A 20,113-nucleotide genomic window follows, 5' to 3' on the forward strand; every position below is an offset into this window, starting at 1 on the left:
CTGCAGATGGAGGGCCGAACAATGATGTTCAACCTAAAACTAAAGATCCAAATGTAAATCACGATACGAAAATCATGTTATTTAGCATTTATTATTGTGTTTATTTGTGTCATCTACATATATATATATATACATATATATATATATATATATATATATATATATATATATATATATATATATATATATATGACACAAATAAACAAATGTACATTTTGTACATATATATATATATGTATATGTAGATGACACAAATAAATAATAAATAATAAATATAATTAAAGAGAATAAATATTAAAATAGTAAAATGTATTAAAGTATCACATTTTTTATTGCACGTTTATTAGATGTGTGTACTACACTTACTAGATGTTTGAGGACTGTGAAGCTAAAGACCAATATTTGACTGTGGGAAAAATGGACCGTGGGAGCAACACCACTAGAGTTGAGAGAGAAATGCTGATTTTGTTACTCTATACTGAGTAAACCTGCAGGGGCATCAGAAATACAGTACGCCTATACTGGAAAGGTTTAGGACTCCTGTTGTGAAAAGGAAAAGAAACCACTGAGCTGTATTTGGTGTACTAAGCATAACATGCAATAAACTATGACTAACCCTATACATATACATTCAAAGGTAGGCTACTATTCCCTATGGTGTCCCCATGGTTTTTATGAAGCTGGTGATGGTTCTGAAGTGATATTGGAAAATAAGACGAGACAGAGAGTTGGTTAAATATGTTTTAAATTGATATATTAATAGTTTTTATAGACATTTACACATACAGTATATGGATGCATTTAAAATCACTTCAAATAGAGTAAAGGGTGGCATTCACAGTTTCTGACTTTTGAACTTGGGCCATTAGTTCTAGTAGCCCACTGCGACTAGAAGAAGTAGGCTAGAAGTAGGGATATGATGATAATAATATAATGTGTCCTAAACCCTGTTTTACATAAAATAAGTCAGTGGGATGTGTGAATATTGAAACAGGAATAAAACAATTTAAATGTGTACTGGTTAGGTACCCAAAATGCAAAAAAGACTTAGGCTAACGTCACTCCACAAGTTTCAATCACAGAATTGGTCACGTGTAAATCATACCAAAATACCAAAAAATACCAAAATACCCAGGCAAATACTGCATGTAAGATATAGCTAAAGATAATCCAGATTTACACTCCAGTCCAGAAGGAGGTAGTAGTGCGCCGTAACGCTGCCAACCCCGATAACACCTCGCAGGAAGGAATTAGCAGACTAGCAGGGCCCTTTACTGTCTATGGCAGGGCCGCTTATACGTCAAATTCATGTAGCCAGTTAGCCCGTTAGCCATGTAGCTAGCTACCGAGGTGTTTATAAAAGGCATACATAGACTATATAGACTCCAGTTAACGGATCAGATACCACAACGAAGGAAAGTAGCGAGAAAAGGTGAGTCAGAAGACAACGTAGCTAGTTATATTAGCTTGTTAATTAACTAACACTAACGTAACGTTAGCTAGCTAGCTATCGTAGGACCGTTGTGTTAGCTAAGCGAATTGTAGCTAGTAGCTAACGTTACTAGCCAATATAAACGAGCATTATTATGAACAAATTGTGTTGGCTAACCAAACATACTGTACTGCAATATTGTCTGGGCAAGCTATATTCTTTGCCACAGCTAATCATTTCATACTAAATATTTCACATTGAAGGGAAAAGGAGAGGCACTATGGCTAACATTGCATGTAAACAAAGGCATAGCTAAGTCCATTCCCCTGACTCCCATCAACAAAAACACAGCTACTTGAAAATGGGTCTCACACAGAGTTTTAAAGTAACATTGTGGATACATTACTTTCATTATCTGTCTGGTTGACATGAAATGTTTCCTAAAGCTGTACTATAATGCTGGCATGCACTTTTGTTAAGGTGTTAACTTGAATTGTTACAAGGAATAACTTGAATTGTTATAAATGGGTGCAGTCAGATTTTCTTTGTAACGTTACCCATTAGAGCCTTAATACATCCATGATTAGAGCCCGCCATAAAAAAAACTGCTTGTCAAAGTGGGATATGCTCCTATAAACCACATACTTCCTGCTCACCTCACAATTAACTCAACCTTTACAGCCTGTTGCTCTTTAAAAAGAGATTAAATTATTGTTGGATTGTAATATTTGTGTGCCACCTGGAGTAACAATGCAACTCTGTGGAGCCAACCGGAGCCAAATAATGTCTAGTCTCACCATGCCGTCTGTCCTGTTACTCTGAGCTGAGAAATGTCTGTTTTATTTTCTGATGTGTTTCATGTTGTGGCTGAACAGATGCAAGCAGGTGACCCTGCGGTTGGTGCACCGATGGCAGTAGCTGGTGCTCAGAGTCGGTCGGAGGATGAAGAGTCACTCGGAGTGAAAGATGTGAAAAGGACAGCAACACAAGCGTTTGGCAGTGGTGTTCCCAAACGCAGAAGTTCCTCCAGGTTGGAGTTATATTCTTGTATATTGCATTATTCCAGCTGTATACTAGAATAATCAATGTATTTTGTTTGCATAAGGGCATAGATGTGTTGTTTAATGCTGCTGCTACCAGTGTTTTACGTTGTTGGATCTGTAAATCTTTAAAGAATTGCTGAGTATGTTTTTTTTCTTTTACACATTAATGTCCTTAGGTCAATAAAGAGGAAGAAATTTGACGATGAATTGGTGGAGAGCAGTCTTGTGAAGTCGTCCAGTAGAGTCAAAGGCCCTCCTGTCATAGAGCCTGTCCGCTGTTCAGGGAGTGAGCCTTCATCTAGTGAGAAAAAAAAGGTACATAATACCTAGAACCCACACATTCTTAAGCTGCCGTTCTGTTGTTTTCAGAGAAAGGTGCCGCCCAACTAGGCGGAGTGCTACCCTTAGTTCCCTATACTACTCTGAATCAAAGTTTTATTTTTACAAATTATTTCAACTCTGACCTTGTTGCCGCTGACCTTTCAAGGCGCAACCAATTTCAGAAGCAATGATGACATTTACCTGCGCTGTGCTTTGCCTCTCTCTCTCTTTATCTCTAACTCTCTACCTACCTCACGGTTTTACCGGGGATCATGTTTATGCAGCTTTACAGGATGTCATGGCAAAGATGATAAGCTTACAGAGCTTTGATGGATATTTTTTGTGTTTTTATGCAACTCTGTCAGGTAACAAAATCAGGCAACGCTCTCACACCACCTCTCACCATGTTAGTAAACCCTGCGCCCATCACCAAAAGAGTGAAGAAAAGCAAGCAGCCTCTACATATTACTAAAGACTTGGGAAGATGGAAACCCACTGATGACCTGCTTCTTATAAATGCAGTGTTGCAGGTGAGTAGTATAAAAGATGAAATCATTGTCTGAAAGGACGGATAATGTTTAGGAATTAATGTGACTAGCTTGTCTGTATGACTCAGTTTGTCAGTTTATGATCTAATGAGTCTGTATTTGTCTCTAGACCACAGACCTAACCTCTGTTCATTTGGGGGTCAAGTTCAGCTGTCGTTTCACGTTGCGGGAAATTAAAGAGAGGTGGTACGCTCTCCTCTACGATCCTGTCATCTCAAAGTAAGAAGAGACTTATCCGGGCAGCAGCTTTACCTTCCGATCCAATTCTACCAAGTCTTCTATGTTAGTTACCTATTTAGGTAAATATATTCTCTCTGTTGTCTTTTTAGGCTGGCATGGCAGGCCATGCGTCAGCTTCACCCAGAAGCCATTGCAGCAATCCAAAGCAAAGCTCTCTTCAGTCAGGTTGAGGAGGCACTGCTGGCTAAGATTGGCTCAGTAAGTGAAACTGGTACTTTTGGAACATTTCACTGTTGTAGTAAAATAATCTAAAATAAAATACCAAACAGTCTATTTGGCTTAAAGCTACCAGTCTAATGGTTGAGAATTTTAATAATAATAGTCATTTTAAACATGTTTTTGTGTATCCACCCTAGCACACTTTTTAAATGTACACATTTGACTGCTGTATTCACAAGCGGTTTTGTATTACATTTGTCACTGAACAGACTAGTCAGCCCAAAGTGGACATGTTCCAGGAGCTTCTGAGCAAACACCCTGGTGTCTTTCACCCATCTCGCACCCCCAAGAGCCTGTTGGTACACTGGCAGCTGCTGAAGCAGTACTACCTACTGGATGACCAGAGCGGTAAGTTGAGTTACCTACACAATTATACCAATATAACTTCCAAGCATTTTAATATGTACTGTATTTTTGTTTTATTTGGGCAAATTGAAAAAAAAAAAACATGCCTCTTGTACTCCAATGCACATCAAATGATGAATAAAACTGTAAGTCCTTGTCATCCTCCAAACTGCAATATGTTATTTTATGATTTAAAATATAGAACAAATCTTTGACAGGAGATGACACAACTAGCATGGCGCTCAAAATTGTTAAGAAATGTTCATTTTGGTGTAACATGCCTAATGATAGAACTGCAGTGAATGTCCAATATTCCTGCCCTGATACATTTTTATTTAATTCACCAAATAGTTTTCATTTACGTCTTGGTTATATTACACTTATTTAGCACATTAATCCCCTCTTTTAAAAATGTACATACCTCTCTGAAATGATAAATGCAAATCTGGATAGACAATAAAGACCCTACCCTTTTTGAATAATCATATATAGTATGAGCCTCGTGTGAGCCTTTTTTAGTGTGGAATATAAGGAAGCCCCGGGAGTTGTTTTCCGAAATAAAGTGATGAGTGTAACATTTCTGTATGTAATTGTCTTGTTGGCTTTGATTGTGTGCTGCAGTCCAGCCTCTTCCTAAAGGTGACCAGGTCCTCAACTTCTCTGATGCTGAGCAGATGGTTGATGATGTAAAGTTAAAGTAAGATAGTCTTTAATTTTTGCAGTATTCATGTCGTTTATGTCATGTTTTTGTTGCTGATAAGAAAGTATTTTTTATCTTCTCACTTAAGTATCGTACGTCGATGAATTTTCAACGCTGATCCATTTTCCTGCGTTTCCTTTCACACAGGGAGAGTAGAGATGAGGTGTTGGAACATGGTGAGAAATTGGATAATGAAGAAAGAAGTTGAATGCGATTCATCTTGCACAGCAGAAATTCTTTCTTTGATCATCTTGGATGTTGTTTACGCAAGTGTCCTTACCCTTGATTTGCCTTTGTCTTTAAATTCAGAGCTGATGATTTCCGATCGTCACCAAAAAAGAGAGATCAGACAGTTGGAGCAGGAGTTGCCTCGTTGGCAGGTCCTCGTGGACAGTATTACAGGTATGTAAGCAAGCAGATGGCTTTTAAAGGTATATTTGTTTTGTGTTTTGAGGAATCCAGTTTAGTGAAACTATTTTCTATCTCTCTCTCTCACTCACTCACTCACTCACTCACTCTTTCTCTCTCTCTCTAGGGATGAGCATGCCTGATTTTGACAACCAGACACTGGCAGCGTTACGAGGAAGAATGGTACGCTACCTCATGAGATCGCGAGAGGTAAGACATCTTTCAGAAACAGTTGTTAAAGAGAAGCAATGTAGAAGTATTTTGTTTTGTGACAAGAAAATGGAAGGAGAGAATGTATGAGAGATGTATTTTCACTATGATGCTAATGATTTTTTTTAATTTTATGTTCACACAGATTACATTGGGCAGGGCGACCAAGGACAAACCAATAGATGTAGATCTGTCGCTAGAGGGACCTGCCTGGAAAATATCAAGAAAACAAGGTGAATAAACTCGTACACTGTCATGCTGTAACGGTACGTGCAAAACAATGTTTTTAAAAGACAGAAACCAGTAAAACATTTCTCATAATTTTAAGGTTTTTGAAGCATTTGAACTATCAATTTTACTTATTGATTAATATTAAATTTTTTGATATTGAGATTATTTAGCCTATCTATTGTTGACTGTTATATTTTTGAAAGTGAGTTTGGCCAAGACGTGCACTGAACATGAATATGTGATATTTGAGTTATCCAGGCTTAGGTGTAAAGTACGCATGGACATCGCTTCTGAAACACAAAATATAGCTTATCTCCACTGCAGGAACCCCAATTGTGTTTTTGAGTCAACAATTGATTTTATACCTGTGTGTTTATTTTCTTGATTTATTTTCATGTTAAAACGTAGTAATCTTTCAACTGGCAGAGATTAATCCCATCTGATGTTGCTGAAAGTAACCAAACTACCATCACTTAACATATCATATTGATGTCTACAGGAATTATTAAACTGAAGAATAATGGAGACTTCTTCATCGCCAATGAGGGCAGACGACCCATCTACATTGATGGCAGACCAGTCCTGTCGGGCAATAAGTGGAAACTCAACAACAACTCAGTGGTGGAGGTGTGTGGAGGGTGTCAACCCAGTAGTTTAGCATTTAAATTGAACAACCATGATATATTTGAGTGGTACCATGTAGGGCTGGGCGATATGGACCAAAAGTCATATCCCGATATATTTAGGCTGAATATCGATATACGATATATATCCCGATATTTTTTCCGCAAAGTGAGAGCAAATGTTCAGTCAAAGTCAAAGCCAAATATGACATGTACAGGGTGGGAAATTAGCACCCGCCACCAGCCAATGGTGGGTATTTTTTCAAAGTGGCGGGAGACTTTGCCTTGTATACCAGCCACAGTGGCGGGTGGATTGTAAAACATTCCTTGTAACGGATTGGACAGCTTTTGTCAAAGAATGCTGTTGCCAAGTAACAATGCACAATGCTTATAGGAGTCACGTTACGTTACTGCTAATGAATGCCCAACATTTCCGGATGTTCCTGCTTCATAATAAAAACATTCAAATACCAAAATAACGGAGGACTTTTATTGTGAAGAACTTACAGGAAATGAAACCGTTCACAGCCGGGGCTCCAGACTTTTGTCGAGTAGTTTTCAGCGCTATTCTGTGACACCATTATAGTAGCTACACCACTTGTCACTTTTCTTTTCATACGGCACATTTAAGTTAAGGAAAATTAAGTTTGCAGTGAGCTTTGTTTCGGGGCTGGAGCTTTTTCGGGTTGTCGATGGCTTGCGGCTGGGGCTTCTGCAGCGCGCAGTTTGCCACTGTTTTAGGTAGTGAAAACGATTTGTAGTGCTTCCACCCCTGGCTGTAACTTGTTTATGGCACTGCCTACATATATAACGTGATTTTGTTGCTCATTTGATACTTTGAATCCGAACCATCTCCAAATTACTGAGCCACTGCGCAAATTTGAACTATATTGATATATACGATATGGTCTAATTCCATATCACGTTTAAAAATATATCGATATAATTGTTAATATCGATATATCGCCCAGCCCTAGTACCATGTGAGACATAGCCCTAACATACTGTATCTGTCTCTTCAGATTGCAGGTCTTCGCTTTGTGTTTCTCATTAACCTGGAACTCATCTCACTTATAAAAGCCGAAGCAGCCAAGATGACACCGCAGTAAATGTCAGCCATCCAACAGAAGAGTGAACAAACAGGACATGTTGGCAGGCAAACGGACGCAGTCAGTGCTTTTCTGTCCAACAGCGGTTAACAGTCCCATGAAGTGCAGTAGTGCTACCACGAATCAGACAGACAACAGCCTTGTTAACCTGAAATGAGAATTTTAAACAGACTACAGCCAAATCCTGGAGAAAGCTAGTAACAGGTGTTACCTGTTGTTTGGACAGTTTCCATGTTGTAATGTAGACACTCTCATGAGCCTTGTTTTTATTTTATTTTTCAGAATATTGTATTTAAATTCTGTAGTAAAGCTTTTTCAAAATATTAAACTTGTATACACAATGTTCTGAAGTTCACTTTGGTGTCCATCTACTGTTGAAATATGACGTTTCAAATATTAACAGAAGGCTGTACTGTAAGAAACAACACATCCTGCATGTGTTATCTATCTAGCTGTAAAATATACTTAATGCAAAAATGACGAAATACTCTGCACTCATGGACGTGAGAAAAGGTCTTTAGATATAATTTGGCTTGTTATATGTGGCCTGAATCTTTCATACTGTATCTTTTATTAGGAGAATATTTATATGCTATTGAGCTTTGTCCATATTTTTTCTTATTAGAATGTTTGATCAGTTAGAAATCAGAACATAGTAACAGAAAAGCAAATAGGAACAATATGCCTCAGACACTTGACCAGAGAGAGCACCAGTGAGTGCTACACCAGTGAGGACATAGGTAATTCATCTCTTGGATGACTCGCGTATATGAACTAGAAATGGATTAATAGAATAGCAAAACTGAATGTGTTTAGTGAATTTGGGTCAGTTTAAGGCTCAAAAACCTTACATACGGTCACATCTAGTAAATATTGATGCATTAGCTATATGTTATTTTGAAAGGATTTTAATAAACATCAGTTTGGTGGTCACTTTGTTAAGTTGGGGGTGGAGCATGCAAACTTATGTCTATCTGATTTTCTTTAATATGTTTCTTGAAGCTGAACACTTAAGCAAAATCACACTGAAATGTTCAGAACTCTAGCATACATGATGGGGACGTGGCAGAACTATTTAGTGAAAACGTTGCTAAAAAGTAAAACTTTATTACCATTTTTATATAAACCAGGTTTACAAAGTGCCTAAGGATGACCAAAGCAAACAAAAGATAATAAAAGTAATAATAAACATTTAATATTGAAATCATAGACAAGCAACAATTGTTAGAAGAATAACTTGAGCGTTATTGCTGCAGTGTTGATTATGCACACTTTGCCAACAGGCAGTGCTAGAGAGCCTATCTCAGGGCAGTTGGTTACAGATTAAAACATACAAAACTCTGTATAAGATGCAGTAAGTACACAGATACAGCACCATTCAAGACACGTGGCAATAAACTTACATTTCAACCTTAAAGGAACTCCACAACAAAAAAATTCTTTCTGACATTTACAGCTCTAATAAATGAATTGCACCCAACTGCATACCATTTTTCTTAGACAAATATTTATTTAAGGTGTGTATAAATGTCAGACAGATCTATCCCTTAACTGTGACTGTGAGCTTAAGGAATTGTTTGGTCTGTAAAATGTTTCAAGAGCAACAGGATGTTCTGGTCCATTTCACAAAGTGTAGCCTACCTTACTGACATGAAAATGTCAGATGACAATAAGCACATTGGACAATCTAAACACCCATAGAAATGACCTGGATAACTTAGGGTATGTTAGGGCAGGGATGTTGGAAATATTGTCATCAAAACACAGACAGTGCAGTCTATTAAATCTCTTGGTGCCATAGAAACACCATCCTAACTCGTGCTACACAGATTATGTTTTGACTGGATTCCCGAAACATGGCAGGGCTCACACAAGCAAAATGTAAACAAGGGAAAAACATAATCCTGTGCCACATTTATCCAACCTTTTTTGTAACATTCTGCTTTTGTATATGTCTATATATACACTTTCCTTCTTTTAAAAAAAGAACTGCAGTTATTATTTATTGATTCAAGTTTAAGTTAAAACTAAACCAGCAGTAACACAGTTCTTCACTTCAGTTTCTTCTCTTTCAATGCAACATTTCTTACTGCTACTAACCTTAAATGACACATATTTAGCATATACAGACATATAGTATATTTACTGTAAAAACAATTACCAATATCAGCAGCAAATGCCCACATTATACAGCTGGTGTCACTAGGGTGGAGAAGACTGTTGAGGCAAAAACGTACTGAGTTTCTCACAAAAAAATGCAGCCGGAAACAAAAAATGAACACTTGTTTTTTTGCAGACAAGCACAAAAGAAAAATAAATGCACATATGGTGATGCCTGGTAAGGAGAAGTGGGCGAATGGTTACCTTTAACATAAAGCAATGGGGTTTATGGGAAATGTGGTTTTATTTTGAGAAATGTGTAAGATAAATCGTTAGTCTCAAATAGGCTTATTCTTCAATTACTTTCCCAAAGCAATTCAAAAACTGTAATGGTACTTTGGTTGTGGTAAACAACATTTAAAGATATCTAATTTATATTGTTGTGTGCACTAATGTCTCATGAGAAACAGCAGTTTTGACTTTGTCCACTTTTGCATTGCTGTAGCGGTGAGACATAACTTTATCTCTGGTGAGGTTGTGATATATCAACACTTACACACCTATCTACTGTACTGCTGTTGACTGGAACAATAAAGTTCCCTGATAAAGACTTGACACCAGCTGATAAGTGATGCCAGCCAGCAAGAGTTGCTAGGTTCTACTTCGACTTCAATAAATTAAATATATCCAAAAGGGAAAAAAATGTTTCTTCAGCTACTGGAAGAAGATACCTACATCCCACTAGTCAGTTGTCTGACTTGAGTTATCTCTGTATTTTATACACAACAATATTCCCTTATCTGTTAACCATGTTGTGTTTTATTCAAACTGCACTTCCCCTCTGCATGTTTACCATGTAAACTCAGGTGCATTCAGGGTTCGCTCAGAGTTAAATTCATGACGCTGGAATTGCCTCGCCTGTTCTGTAGAGAGGCTTTGGGTTGCCACATGACCAGTTGTCTTGAACGCCCCTCGGTGAGTTGGTGAAAGCTGTGCAAGGTATTTGTTTCGGTTGTGAATCGTGGCGAGCATCTGAGTACAAGCAGGTGACTGACAACATAAGTGAGTAGTTTTGTTTGTTTAGTTTAGTTTAGTTTAGTTTAGTTTATATGAACAAACAGAAACTAACAATACCGTTTTCTTCTGTTAACGAACATATGTTTATGAATTGGTGAAGTCGGACAGGCTGGCTATCAGTGGCAAGCTTGCTCACTTGAGTGTTAGCTAGCTAACGTCAAGTTAGCCATGAAGATGGTGATAACGTTACTAGCTAACGTTACATTTTGTATGTATGTTTAGATTTATCGTGATCTTACAAGGCTGTTACTGTAACGTTACTACACCTAGGACACACTGTTATCTAGAGGATATATTGTGTAACGTTACACCAAAGATGTTGCAGATTTTGCACACAAAAAAAACATTACATTAACATGTTAAAGGCGAGAAAGTTAAACTTTTTACAGTTCCAGCTGTGATAAAGACATGACGTTAATGAATTGCTTTTTCAACTCTATTTTGCATCTGACAAATGTCAGCTGGACAATAAACTTGCAGTATATGGAGTCTGTGATTTCTCAATACCTGGGAATATTAAAGTGTAGAAACATTTTATTGTAAGTTTGTGAAATTTTCTACATTTACATTTTCTCTTCTAAAACTGTAGTGAGACCTTATCTAAACAGTAGGAGATTATTATTCCACCCCCTGAACTCTGCTGGCTGGCATGCTGTCTCTGTGAAAGATAACCCCGAGTAATCTTAATGGCCACTGTTGATTATGATAAGACAGGTGTAATTGATTGATAACCACACAACTTAGCCTACACTACATTTTTAAATTTCCTTTCCCAAGGAAAGTTTGTGCTTCTAATTTTGGTCACATGATTCAGTTCAACACGTTATTTATCCTTCCAGTTAGTCCCAGATCTTTCCTCGTAAAACAGCCCTATAAAGATGTTTTCCAAAGCTTTGAGACATTTCGTCACCTTCCTTGATTCAGGTTGTATTTAAATTCTGTAGTAAACCTTTTTTCAAAATATTAAACTTGTATACACACAATGTTCTGAAGTTCACTTTAGAGTCCAATCTACTGTTGAGTCCGAAAGAATCTACACGTTTCAAATATTAACAGAAGGCTGTACTGTAAGAAACAACATATCCTGCATTTGTTATCTATCTAGCTGTAGACAAGTAGTTAATGAAAAAAATAATGAAATATACTGAATAATCTGCACTCATGGACATGTGAGAAAAGGTCTTTAGATATCATTTGGCTTGTGATACGTAAGAACCTTCCTTCCTTGATTCAGGTTGGAGTCGTAATTATTTTCTTTAATTGTCAAAGTGCCAAGGTATTGTCAACAGAAGACAAGGTCCTCTAATTTAATGATAATAAGTTTCAGTCAGTTTCTTAATTGTATGCCAGACAAACATTGTTTACTAAAATGGAGTTACACATCTATCTACTAACATTTCTGTGGTAAGAGAAGAGGGAACTGAAGCTCCGCCCTCCTCTTGCTCTCTGTTCACTCCCCCTGAGCTGGTTGGCTCATTTTGTAGGTTGAAGTAACTGCTGGTAGTTCAGTTCAGTAGGAGTTGAAGCATTTAAAGGCTCAGTTTGTCATTAACAGGAACACACGTTGGCTGTAAAGAGAGAGCAGGTTTGGCCATCTACTGTATGCTGGAAAAAAACTGTATATCAGACTTTAAGTAAAAAAGGAATCCTGCACACAACGGCATGTTTTTTTTTTTAAACCAGCTATCCATGTTACTCTTACTGTGTCCACACAGCAGTGACAGAACATGTATTAAATAGGATTATTTTGAATTCATTATTTAATAGGCTTAATTAACAGGCTGGCTAGCAGGCTAGTCATAGGGAGGTAATCTATCAGCCACAGGATGATTTTAACCCAAACCAGAGGCGATATTTTTTTTCCTAGGATGGTGAAGGCATGACCCGCCTTACTCTACCTCTAATTGGCTTACCCTGATGTTCTTACCCTAACCCAGACCAATGTCATGCCTAAACCTAACCAAACCAACCAACAAAGGCAACAAGTACTATCCAATCAGAGGCAGAGTAGGGCTGGTCATGCTTTCCCATATATTCTGACTAGGATCTGAGTATGACGACGTCTGGCTACTTTCTGTTTGATTCACTGTGAAATTACATTTTTTTTTTCTCAACTTAATTACTTCCCAGAACATCAGTGCAATGCTGCTTCTCAGACGCTGCCACAGCCTGACTCGATTCGGCCCTCTCAACACTCAAAGGTACAGCACTGTAACAAACGGGTGTTATACCAGACATTTACTCTGACTGCACTGACAGCAGTTAGGTTTTGTCTGGTCCGAGCTACATCCAGTCAAAGGGCTCAGTTTAATGAAGGATACTAAAACAGCCAACTCAAGCTGTGTTTTAGCAAATTAAGTTGATTTTTTCAAATGTTTGTCATACATTTTTGTGACCAACACAACCTGACTAATGGTGTTCATCCCCTTTTCTTTTATCTCTTTTTCTTCTATCTTTTATTTTACATTTTGTGAATACACCAGAATTGTACAGTTATTCTTGAACATACAGCCCTAATGAGCTTGACTTGATCTGCATAAAAGTTACAGTTCCATTTTCTTTATTACATAGGCATCAAGTGGCACCTGCTGTGGCGTCCTGTGCAGTTCGTCTCTGGAGCAGCAGCAGTGAGGACCAGAGATGGTACCAGCGTGCCCATAGGCCCAGCTGGAGACATGCACTGGCAGGACTGCTGGCTGGTACCGGGGCTGTACTGGCTTATGGACTCCACCACCACAAGGTCAGGAGGAGATTAGTCTCACTTTGCTAGACCATCCTCCACGGCGTTGCGGCGTAGGGTCTGGCTAGTCCACACAGCATTCCGGGATGGGGTAAAAACGTGCTCTGGTTTATTGGCATTTCTTTAAACCAATCACAATCGTCTTGGGTGGCGCTAGGCACCTGCAAAATAGCCTCAGGAAGGAACTTGTTCTGGTGGAACAAGTGTATGTTTAAAGGTTGTTTTAGTCGTGCAACAGAAAACTCAGATTGGACAGATAGTCTAGCTAGCAGTTAACCAAAGTCCTCATAAATCGACCGGACCCAACACAAAGAAAGCCCAAGGCAACGGGCATCCAGCCTAAATGAGGGACATTCGGCGGAATTTCCGGCGGCACCGGAGCAATCCCGGAAGTGTAACGTCGTGGATATTGACTAGGAGGAGATAAGATCAGTGAACACAGTCAATGTTTAATTTGGTTTTGTTGTGTCAGGGCTAAATTATGTCAATTGAACATGTTTTTAACTTGTGATGAACATTTGACATTATTCTTTACATCTTCAAGATGTATTTTTGAATGAATTTAGATGAAATGCAGTTGCAGCCCGACACTAGCTACACTTCTTTGCCAGATGCTTTGTCTGAAAAGTCTGTTTCTCAAAATGGATCAAGTGTTGATCTAGAGCAGCACGGTGTAAATGCAGTATATGGTTCAATCTCAATTATTTAGTTTATTAAGTTTAAACGGTTCAATGACATTAAATTTAGAAAAAAAAGAATGTGCCGTGTTCCCTCTCAGTCGATTGTATTTACATCGAGGGCAGTAGCCTGTCTCATCTGTTGGTTCGCAATGTCAGCTCATTTGTCAATTTTCCCTCCCACATCTTTTGTGACTCAACATGCAAACACATTTTGAGCTGAGCAGATGATTAATCTCTTCAGAGCAAAGAATGGAAAGAATATGCTCCGTGCTACTCAACCACGAGCTTATTACTGTATATTGTTCTCTTGGTGGTATCAGTATAATGTTACAGGACTTTCAGTCTGCGTGTCCTATTCAGAGGCTGTTTAAAAGATATTTATAACATTCCCACATCAGGACCAACACCTAGCCCAGTGGTGTCGGCATGTGCAAACATGAGAACACACACTGCCACTGCTGTTACAGCCAGTTTATAAAACCAGAGGCTTAATAGTGACATATAAGTACAGTTGCAAAGTTATTACAGAAGAATCCAAATTACCTTTCAGTCACAGTTGTACTAAGCAAAATGTAATTATTCAGCATTGTAATTATTCAATTCCAGACTGGATTCCTGGTTTCCAGTCGCCTTCTCTTTCAAACGTCCTTTTTGATAGATCTCCAAACTGATGCCTCCTCCATTCTCTCCGGTGCAGGCTGAGCAGGAAGACACCATTACAGTGCAAACCATAGAGAAGACCTCAGCTCTTCCCATCTTCAGCCAGGAAGAGGTCACCAGTCACCGCTCTCTGGAAGATGGCGTGTGGGTCACCTACAAAGGTGGCGTCTATGACATCACTGAGTTTGTGGCCATACACCCTGGTGGGGATAAAATCTTGCTGGCGGCAGGTGGAGCCCTTGAACCCTTCTGGGCGCTGTATGCTGTACACAACCAGGAACATGTGCTGGAAATGCTCTCAGAGTATAAGGTGGGCCGATTCTTGGTTTCTTCAATTTAACTAAATGACAGTAAAAAAAAATAAAAATAAAAAAAGGTAAGGATGAGCTTCACTTTTTGTCTGGCTGAAAAGTTTGTGTTTAAACTAAATTGCAAAAAAAGGACACAACGTTAAAACCATGAGTATCATTAAAAAATACAAATTTAAAGTGAAAAACCTACTATTTACTATTACTAACTATTACTCAGAAAAAAGGGTTTTCAGCAGATTTTCACTGGGTGGAACCAGTTCAAACAGGGTGTTGCACAACACAAAGAAGAGACAAGAAGTGGCCGTGAGCACCAAACACTGTAGCCAGTGTTTGTAAGCCTCTGTGTAGACATTTGCAGCTAAAATATACTGCAGACCTTAAGTCAAAGTGTCAACCATTACTGACTTCACTAATTTGAAATTTAACAATGCAACACATCCAGTGAGCAGCTTCACCTTGCCAAGCTCTCTAGCTTTGAGTTACACCTCTAGCTGAAAAATAGAACAGAAATAATAGAGTAGAAAACCCCCACACTTATCAGCTAGAGAAAAATGGCGGACAGTAAAATGATTGCCCAGTCTGTCACTTGTAAACACCCATCACACTTTGCACGGCGCACATTGCTTTAACAAAAGTGCTATAACTTGCTTTAAGTGCAATTCAGTCACAATACACATTACAACAGAGCAATTGTATTTAGTATACAATCCATTAAATGTGCTGTATTAATGTGAACATGTGGCAGCTTTTTAGCAGGGGATGTCTGTTGAATGTATCCTTAAATGAACTATTTATTTTGTCTGTCTTGCACTTGATCACTGAAGACACATATGAAGAGGTCTACTGCACACTGTATACTAAGGTACCGCTGTAGGCTAAATACTGGCACTCCCTCAAGTGGTCAGTGAGAAAAAAACACTTTGCTGATGTTTGTCTTGTGGAGTTTCACAGAACGCAGTTCTTTGTCTTTCTTTGCCTTTGATTAGCATTTTAGGCCATTTGAGATGAATAGAAAAGTTCCACTGAAAATATGTAATAGCTCGTAGCGTTGAGTCCCATGTGGTCTAACACAACTTGTGTCTGTGGTTAATACAAGGTTGGTGAGCTGAGGGCAGAAGACCTGAAGAAGCAGCAGGCCGTTCAGACTTTGGATCCCTACTCCTCTGACCCCGAGCGTCACCCCGTCCTGCGCATCAACAACCTCAAGCCCTTCAATGCTGAGCCGCCTCCTGAAATCCTCTCTGACAGCTTCATCACCCCCTCTGCTATCTTCTTCAAAAGAAACCACCTGCCAGTTCCTCGGGTGGACCCGGCTTCATATCAGCTGCACGTAGAGGGACTACCTGGAGTGCTGACGCTGTCTTTAGAAGACTTAAAGACTCGATTCCCCAAACACACTGTCACCGCCACGCTGCAGTGTGCCGGTAACCGCCGCTCTGAGATGAATCAGGTCAAGCAGGTGAAAGGACTGAACTGGGGCATTGCTGCGATCAGTAATGCTACATGGAGCGGTGCGAGGCTCAGGGATGTGCTGCTGGCTGCTGGCTACGGGCCCGATGTGGCCCAGCGGGCTTTCCATGTTCAGTTTGAAGGACTGGACAAAGATGTAACTGGGACTACCTACGGTGCCTCCATCCCTCTAAACAAGGCAGTTAGCGAGGAAGGTGATGTGTTGCTGGCTTATGAAATGAATGGCGAGGATCTCCCTGCTGACCACGGCTACCCTGTCCGCGTTGTGGTGCCAGGCACAGTGGGTGCGCGCAATGTTAAATGGCTGGGGAAGATCATTGTGAGTGCGGAAGAAAGCAGCAGCCACTGGCAGCAGAATGACTACAAGGGTTTCTCCCCCGGGACAGACTGGGACACAGTGGACTTCAAGTCTGCTCCGGCCATCCAAGAGCTGCCCATTCAGTCAGCCATTACCACGCCGGCAGACGGTGCTGTGGTCAATCGCAGTTTGGAAGAGGTGACGGTGAAGGGTTACGCCTGGAGTGGCGGAGGCAGAGAGGTGGTACGTGTAGATGTTTCTATGGATGGAGGAAAGACGTGGCAGGTGGCCCAGCTGAGGAGCAGTGACAAGGGACAAGCACCTGAACCCTCTCCCCCACCGGGACGAGCCTGGGCCTGGAAGCTGTGGGAGCTAACGGCTCCTCTTCCTCCCGAGGCTCAGGAGTTGGAGATAGTTTGCAAGGCGGTTGACAACAGTTACAACATGCAGCCGGACACAGTTCCTCCCATCTGGAATCTGAGGGGCGTGCTGAGTAACGCCTGGCACAGAGTGAAGGTGAACATCCGCGAGGATTAGAGCGAGGAATAGACTCAGTGGTCTGATCCACATTCAAAATTCAAAAGGTTTACTCCTGAAGCCAAGTCATCAGAGAGTAGACATTGTTTAAAATCTGTCACTGAGACTAAGCAGAAAATACAGCAGGATTTTAAGCAGTCATGTTGCCTGTGAGATTTGAGATACCTAGAACAAAGCTAAAGGCTGTAAATAACCAAAATATGTCCATTTTTATCTTGTGATGATTCACCTAAACTACATGTAAGCCCGTTAATTCTCTGATTTGTAGAAAAGAAAAAATATAAATTATTGATATACTGTATATTATTATATATTTTTGTAATCAGGATTGACAATCCTAATGCTGAATATGTGCACATTATATTAAAATTGTTGAATTAATTGTGTGATTAACATGCATCATACTGTAATTTAAAAACCTAATTTTAAATTATATGAAATCTAATTGATATGTAGAAAAGTTTTAAGTTTATTATATAGTCATTACTTTAAGAAAAGGCTACTACAGTTGCATGGAGTGTTTTGGAAACTTGGTAGTTTAAACAAAACCTAGCATTTGTTTATCTGCAGCTGTGGCTTTGCTGAATAATAATATTTTATAAGTGATAAGATAATAAAAAAAACTTTGAGTTTGAGTAGCTTAAAGGAGCTTAAGAGCTTGGTTTGTAAATCATAGGTGAACTGTGACCCTCGCCATGCAGTTTGTGGAGCTGCTCCCCCCCCACTGTTTTGAAGTTGGTATAAAGTAGCACACCTCACTAATGTTCAGCCGCGGTTCTACCACGACACCACAGCACACTGCAGAAGTCAGGGCACTGCTTGACCACAGTTGTGACTACACTGTGTTTTGTGTGAAATGTACAGTATTGTTGAAGATGATAAATAAAGAGCTCTAATTTTACACTGACAAGTGTCAGTGCCATACAGCACTAATTAGATTAGAGGAAATGAGAAGTAGTCAATTATAATTCTTATTTAAAGACATTTGCTCAAAATAACACCACCTTGCTATGTGTTACTCAGCTTTGCAGTACTTACGTTTTTCCACTCACTGTGACTAAATATGTCAACTGGAGATCCCGACTGGCAGGCAAACTGCAGTTTTTATATTTAATGAAAGACGATTACATTTAACAGATTATTTTTCTTCAAGGATAATAGGAAAAATGCATTAAGAGTATTACTAATTGTAAAAAATAAAGTATATTTAATAACAGTAGTATTTTTATGCACCCACTGACATTTCTTTTTTCAGAAGAGAATCATCAACAGAGAAGTTTCTAGCTCCATATTAACTTACAGTGTGCATATCTACAGTATGGTTAACATTTCAATTCCCCTTTTGTATAAACTAAAAAAAACCTACAAGATGACATCACTTTCACATGTTGGTGATAGATTTTGTTGTTTTGAAAGCTGAAGTTTTCTTTGCTAAAATTCAGTAGCTGTCAGCATCAGATCAGGATGCAGTTGCTGACTGCTCTAAAAAGAAAGCTGTACGATTAAAACAGTTCTTACCATATTTTATAAATTACACAAATCTTCTGCTGCTTTTACTTAGTGATTCCTAAAAGTGGTAACAGAGGAAACAGGATACAAAGTGACTCAGACAGCCTTCTGAAAAAAAGATGTTGCAGCTGGCAGGAAGGTGAACAGGACCAAGGAGTCCAGGGGAGACAGGATAATGTAAAAGATTAGGTGTCAGGGCAAACAGTAATTAGATATATAAAAGAATGCAATACAATTTTGATGAAATATATAGTCTAATTAACCTGAGTAGTCCAAAACTATGCTTAATTACCCTGTATTCAAGTCACAATCCATAATTTGTGTGAACGTACGTATGAACTGGGAGTCATGATGTCACGATGAGTGGCTTGGTCTTTTGTCCTGAATAGGATTAAACAATGTTCTTGGCACGTTTTCTCTGACTGCAAGATTATTTATATAATAAAACCAGATATGTTCCGGGATTTAAATGCTGTGGGACTCATTTGTTTATGAGTATCCCGGGGCTGCTGACCTAGTGGGGAAGTTGGTTTGGCAATCATGTTTGTCATAAACTTTTCATTCTGATGTGTCTATGAATCATAAATGACTAGAATTGCGGTAAGCAGTATCACGGCGAACAGATAAAACACATTTATATGGTTCTGCAGTCGACGCAGACTGTGAGAATTTTTGTATTCTGTTGGTTTCAGACTCCTGACGCTGCTATGTGTGCAATGGAGTGCAACATGCACTACTCACAATGTCTTAGGAGAAATGACAGAAAGCAGAAGGAAAGCAGAGTCACTTCAGTAGAAGATGAGACATTACACATTTGTGGTATCAAACTGGATCATTTGGACCAAATGTTCTACAGTCTCTGTTCACCCTTTGTTGGATCAAACATATACAGTATTATGCTGCTGTGTGATGTTTTGGATATACATACAGCTAGTTTAGGTGTCAAAAGCAGCCTTGTTGATAAAAGCCTATACTGTACTCTCACTTCTTGCTTGTTCCTTCTTTCAGTTACTTTCTTTCCGTTGTCAGAAATAACTATTCTGTCACAACAATTACACAATACAACTACATCCGAAACGGCTGCCTCTTGCTGTATATTTCTCTCTAGGTCAGCAAATACAAAGACTTGTGTGACATTGGTGGTAAATGCAAACTAGTGCACTAAAGCTTCGGTTTATTTTCTCTGTATGGTAAATTGTGATACAGTAAGGAATGTGCAGCATGTAGACTGAAAGTTACCAAAGAAAGAAATGTACAAGAAAAAGACAAACCTAATTGTATGAGTAGTTCTTATCTTAATGC

At 39.1% G+C, this 20,113-nt stretch overlaps 2 protein-coding genes across 2 annotated transcripts; both read left to right on the plus strand.

The window, feature by feature from the left end:
* Positions 1-1,162: 1,162 nt before the first annotated feature.
* Positions 1,163-7,774, plus strand: mcrs1 (microspherule protein 1). The gene is made up of 14 exons (XM_031322227.2): positions 1,163-1,432; positions 2,308-2,462; positions 2,652-2,790; positions 3,162-3,326; positions 3,454-3,563; positions 3,674-3,782; positions 4,013-4,151; positions 4,770-4,845; positions 4,996-5,024; positions 5,158-5,250; positions 5,384-5,466; positions 5,612-5,699; positions 6,197-6,324; positions 7,343-7,774. The coding sequence occupies exons 2-14, from the start codon at positions 2,308-2,310 to the stop codon at positions 7,427-7,429; spliced, it is 1,401 nt and encodes a 466-aa protein (XP_031178087.1). The 5' UTR covers positions 1,163-1,432; the 3' UTR covers positions 7,430-7,774.
* Positions 7,775-10,458: 2,684 nt separating this feature from the next.
* Positions 10,459-19,786, plus strand: suox (sulfite oxidase). The gene is made up of 5 exons (XM_031322237.2): positions 10,459-10,591; positions 12,737-12,807; positions 13,178-13,346; positions 14,724-14,996; positions 16,094-19,786. The coding sequence occupies exons 2-5, from the start codon at positions 12,749-12,751 to the stop codon at positions 17,300-17,302; spliced, it is 1,710 nt and encodes a 569-aa protein (XP_031178097.1). The 5' UTR covers positions 10,459-10,591; positions 12,737-12,748; the 3' UTR covers positions 17,303-19,786.
* The last annotated feature ends 327 nt before the right edge of the window (positions 19,787-20,113 follow it).

The sequence above is a fragment of the Sander lucioperca genome, chromosome 6, assembly GCF_008315115.2.
Source record: "Sander lucioperca isolate FBNREF2018 chromosome 6, SLUC_FBN_1.2, whole genome shotgun sequence".
NCBI lineage: Eukaryota > Metazoa > Chordata > Actinopteri > Perciformes > Percidae > Sander > Sander lucioperca.

Bases quoted from the DNA above. Each gene is read 5' to 3' on its own strand.
- suox (XM_031322237.2), top strand. From the start codon at position 12,749: ATGCTGCTTCTCAGACGCTGCCACAGCCTGACTCGATTCGGCCCTCTC. The intron at 13,347-14,723 runs GTCAGGAGGAGA...TCTCCGGTGCAG, and splicing joins ATGGACTCCACCACCACAAG to GCTGAGCAGGAAGACACCAT. The intron at 14,997-16,093 runs GTGGGCCGATTC...GGTTAATACAAG, and splicing joins AAATGCTCTCAGAGTATAAG to GTTGGTGAGCTGAGGGCAGA.
- mcrs1 (XM_031322227.2), top strand. From the start codon at position 2,308: ATGCAAGCAGGTGACCCTGCGGTTGGTGCACCGATGGCAGTAGCTGGT. The intron at 2,791-3,161 runs GTACATAATACC...CAACTCTGTCAG, and splicing joins CATCTAGTGAGAAAAAAAAG to GTAACAAAATCAGGCAACGC. The intron at 4,846-4,995 runs GTAAGATAGTCT...CCTTTCACACAG, and splicing joins GTTGATGATGTAAAGTTAAA to GGAGAGTAGAGATGAGGTGT.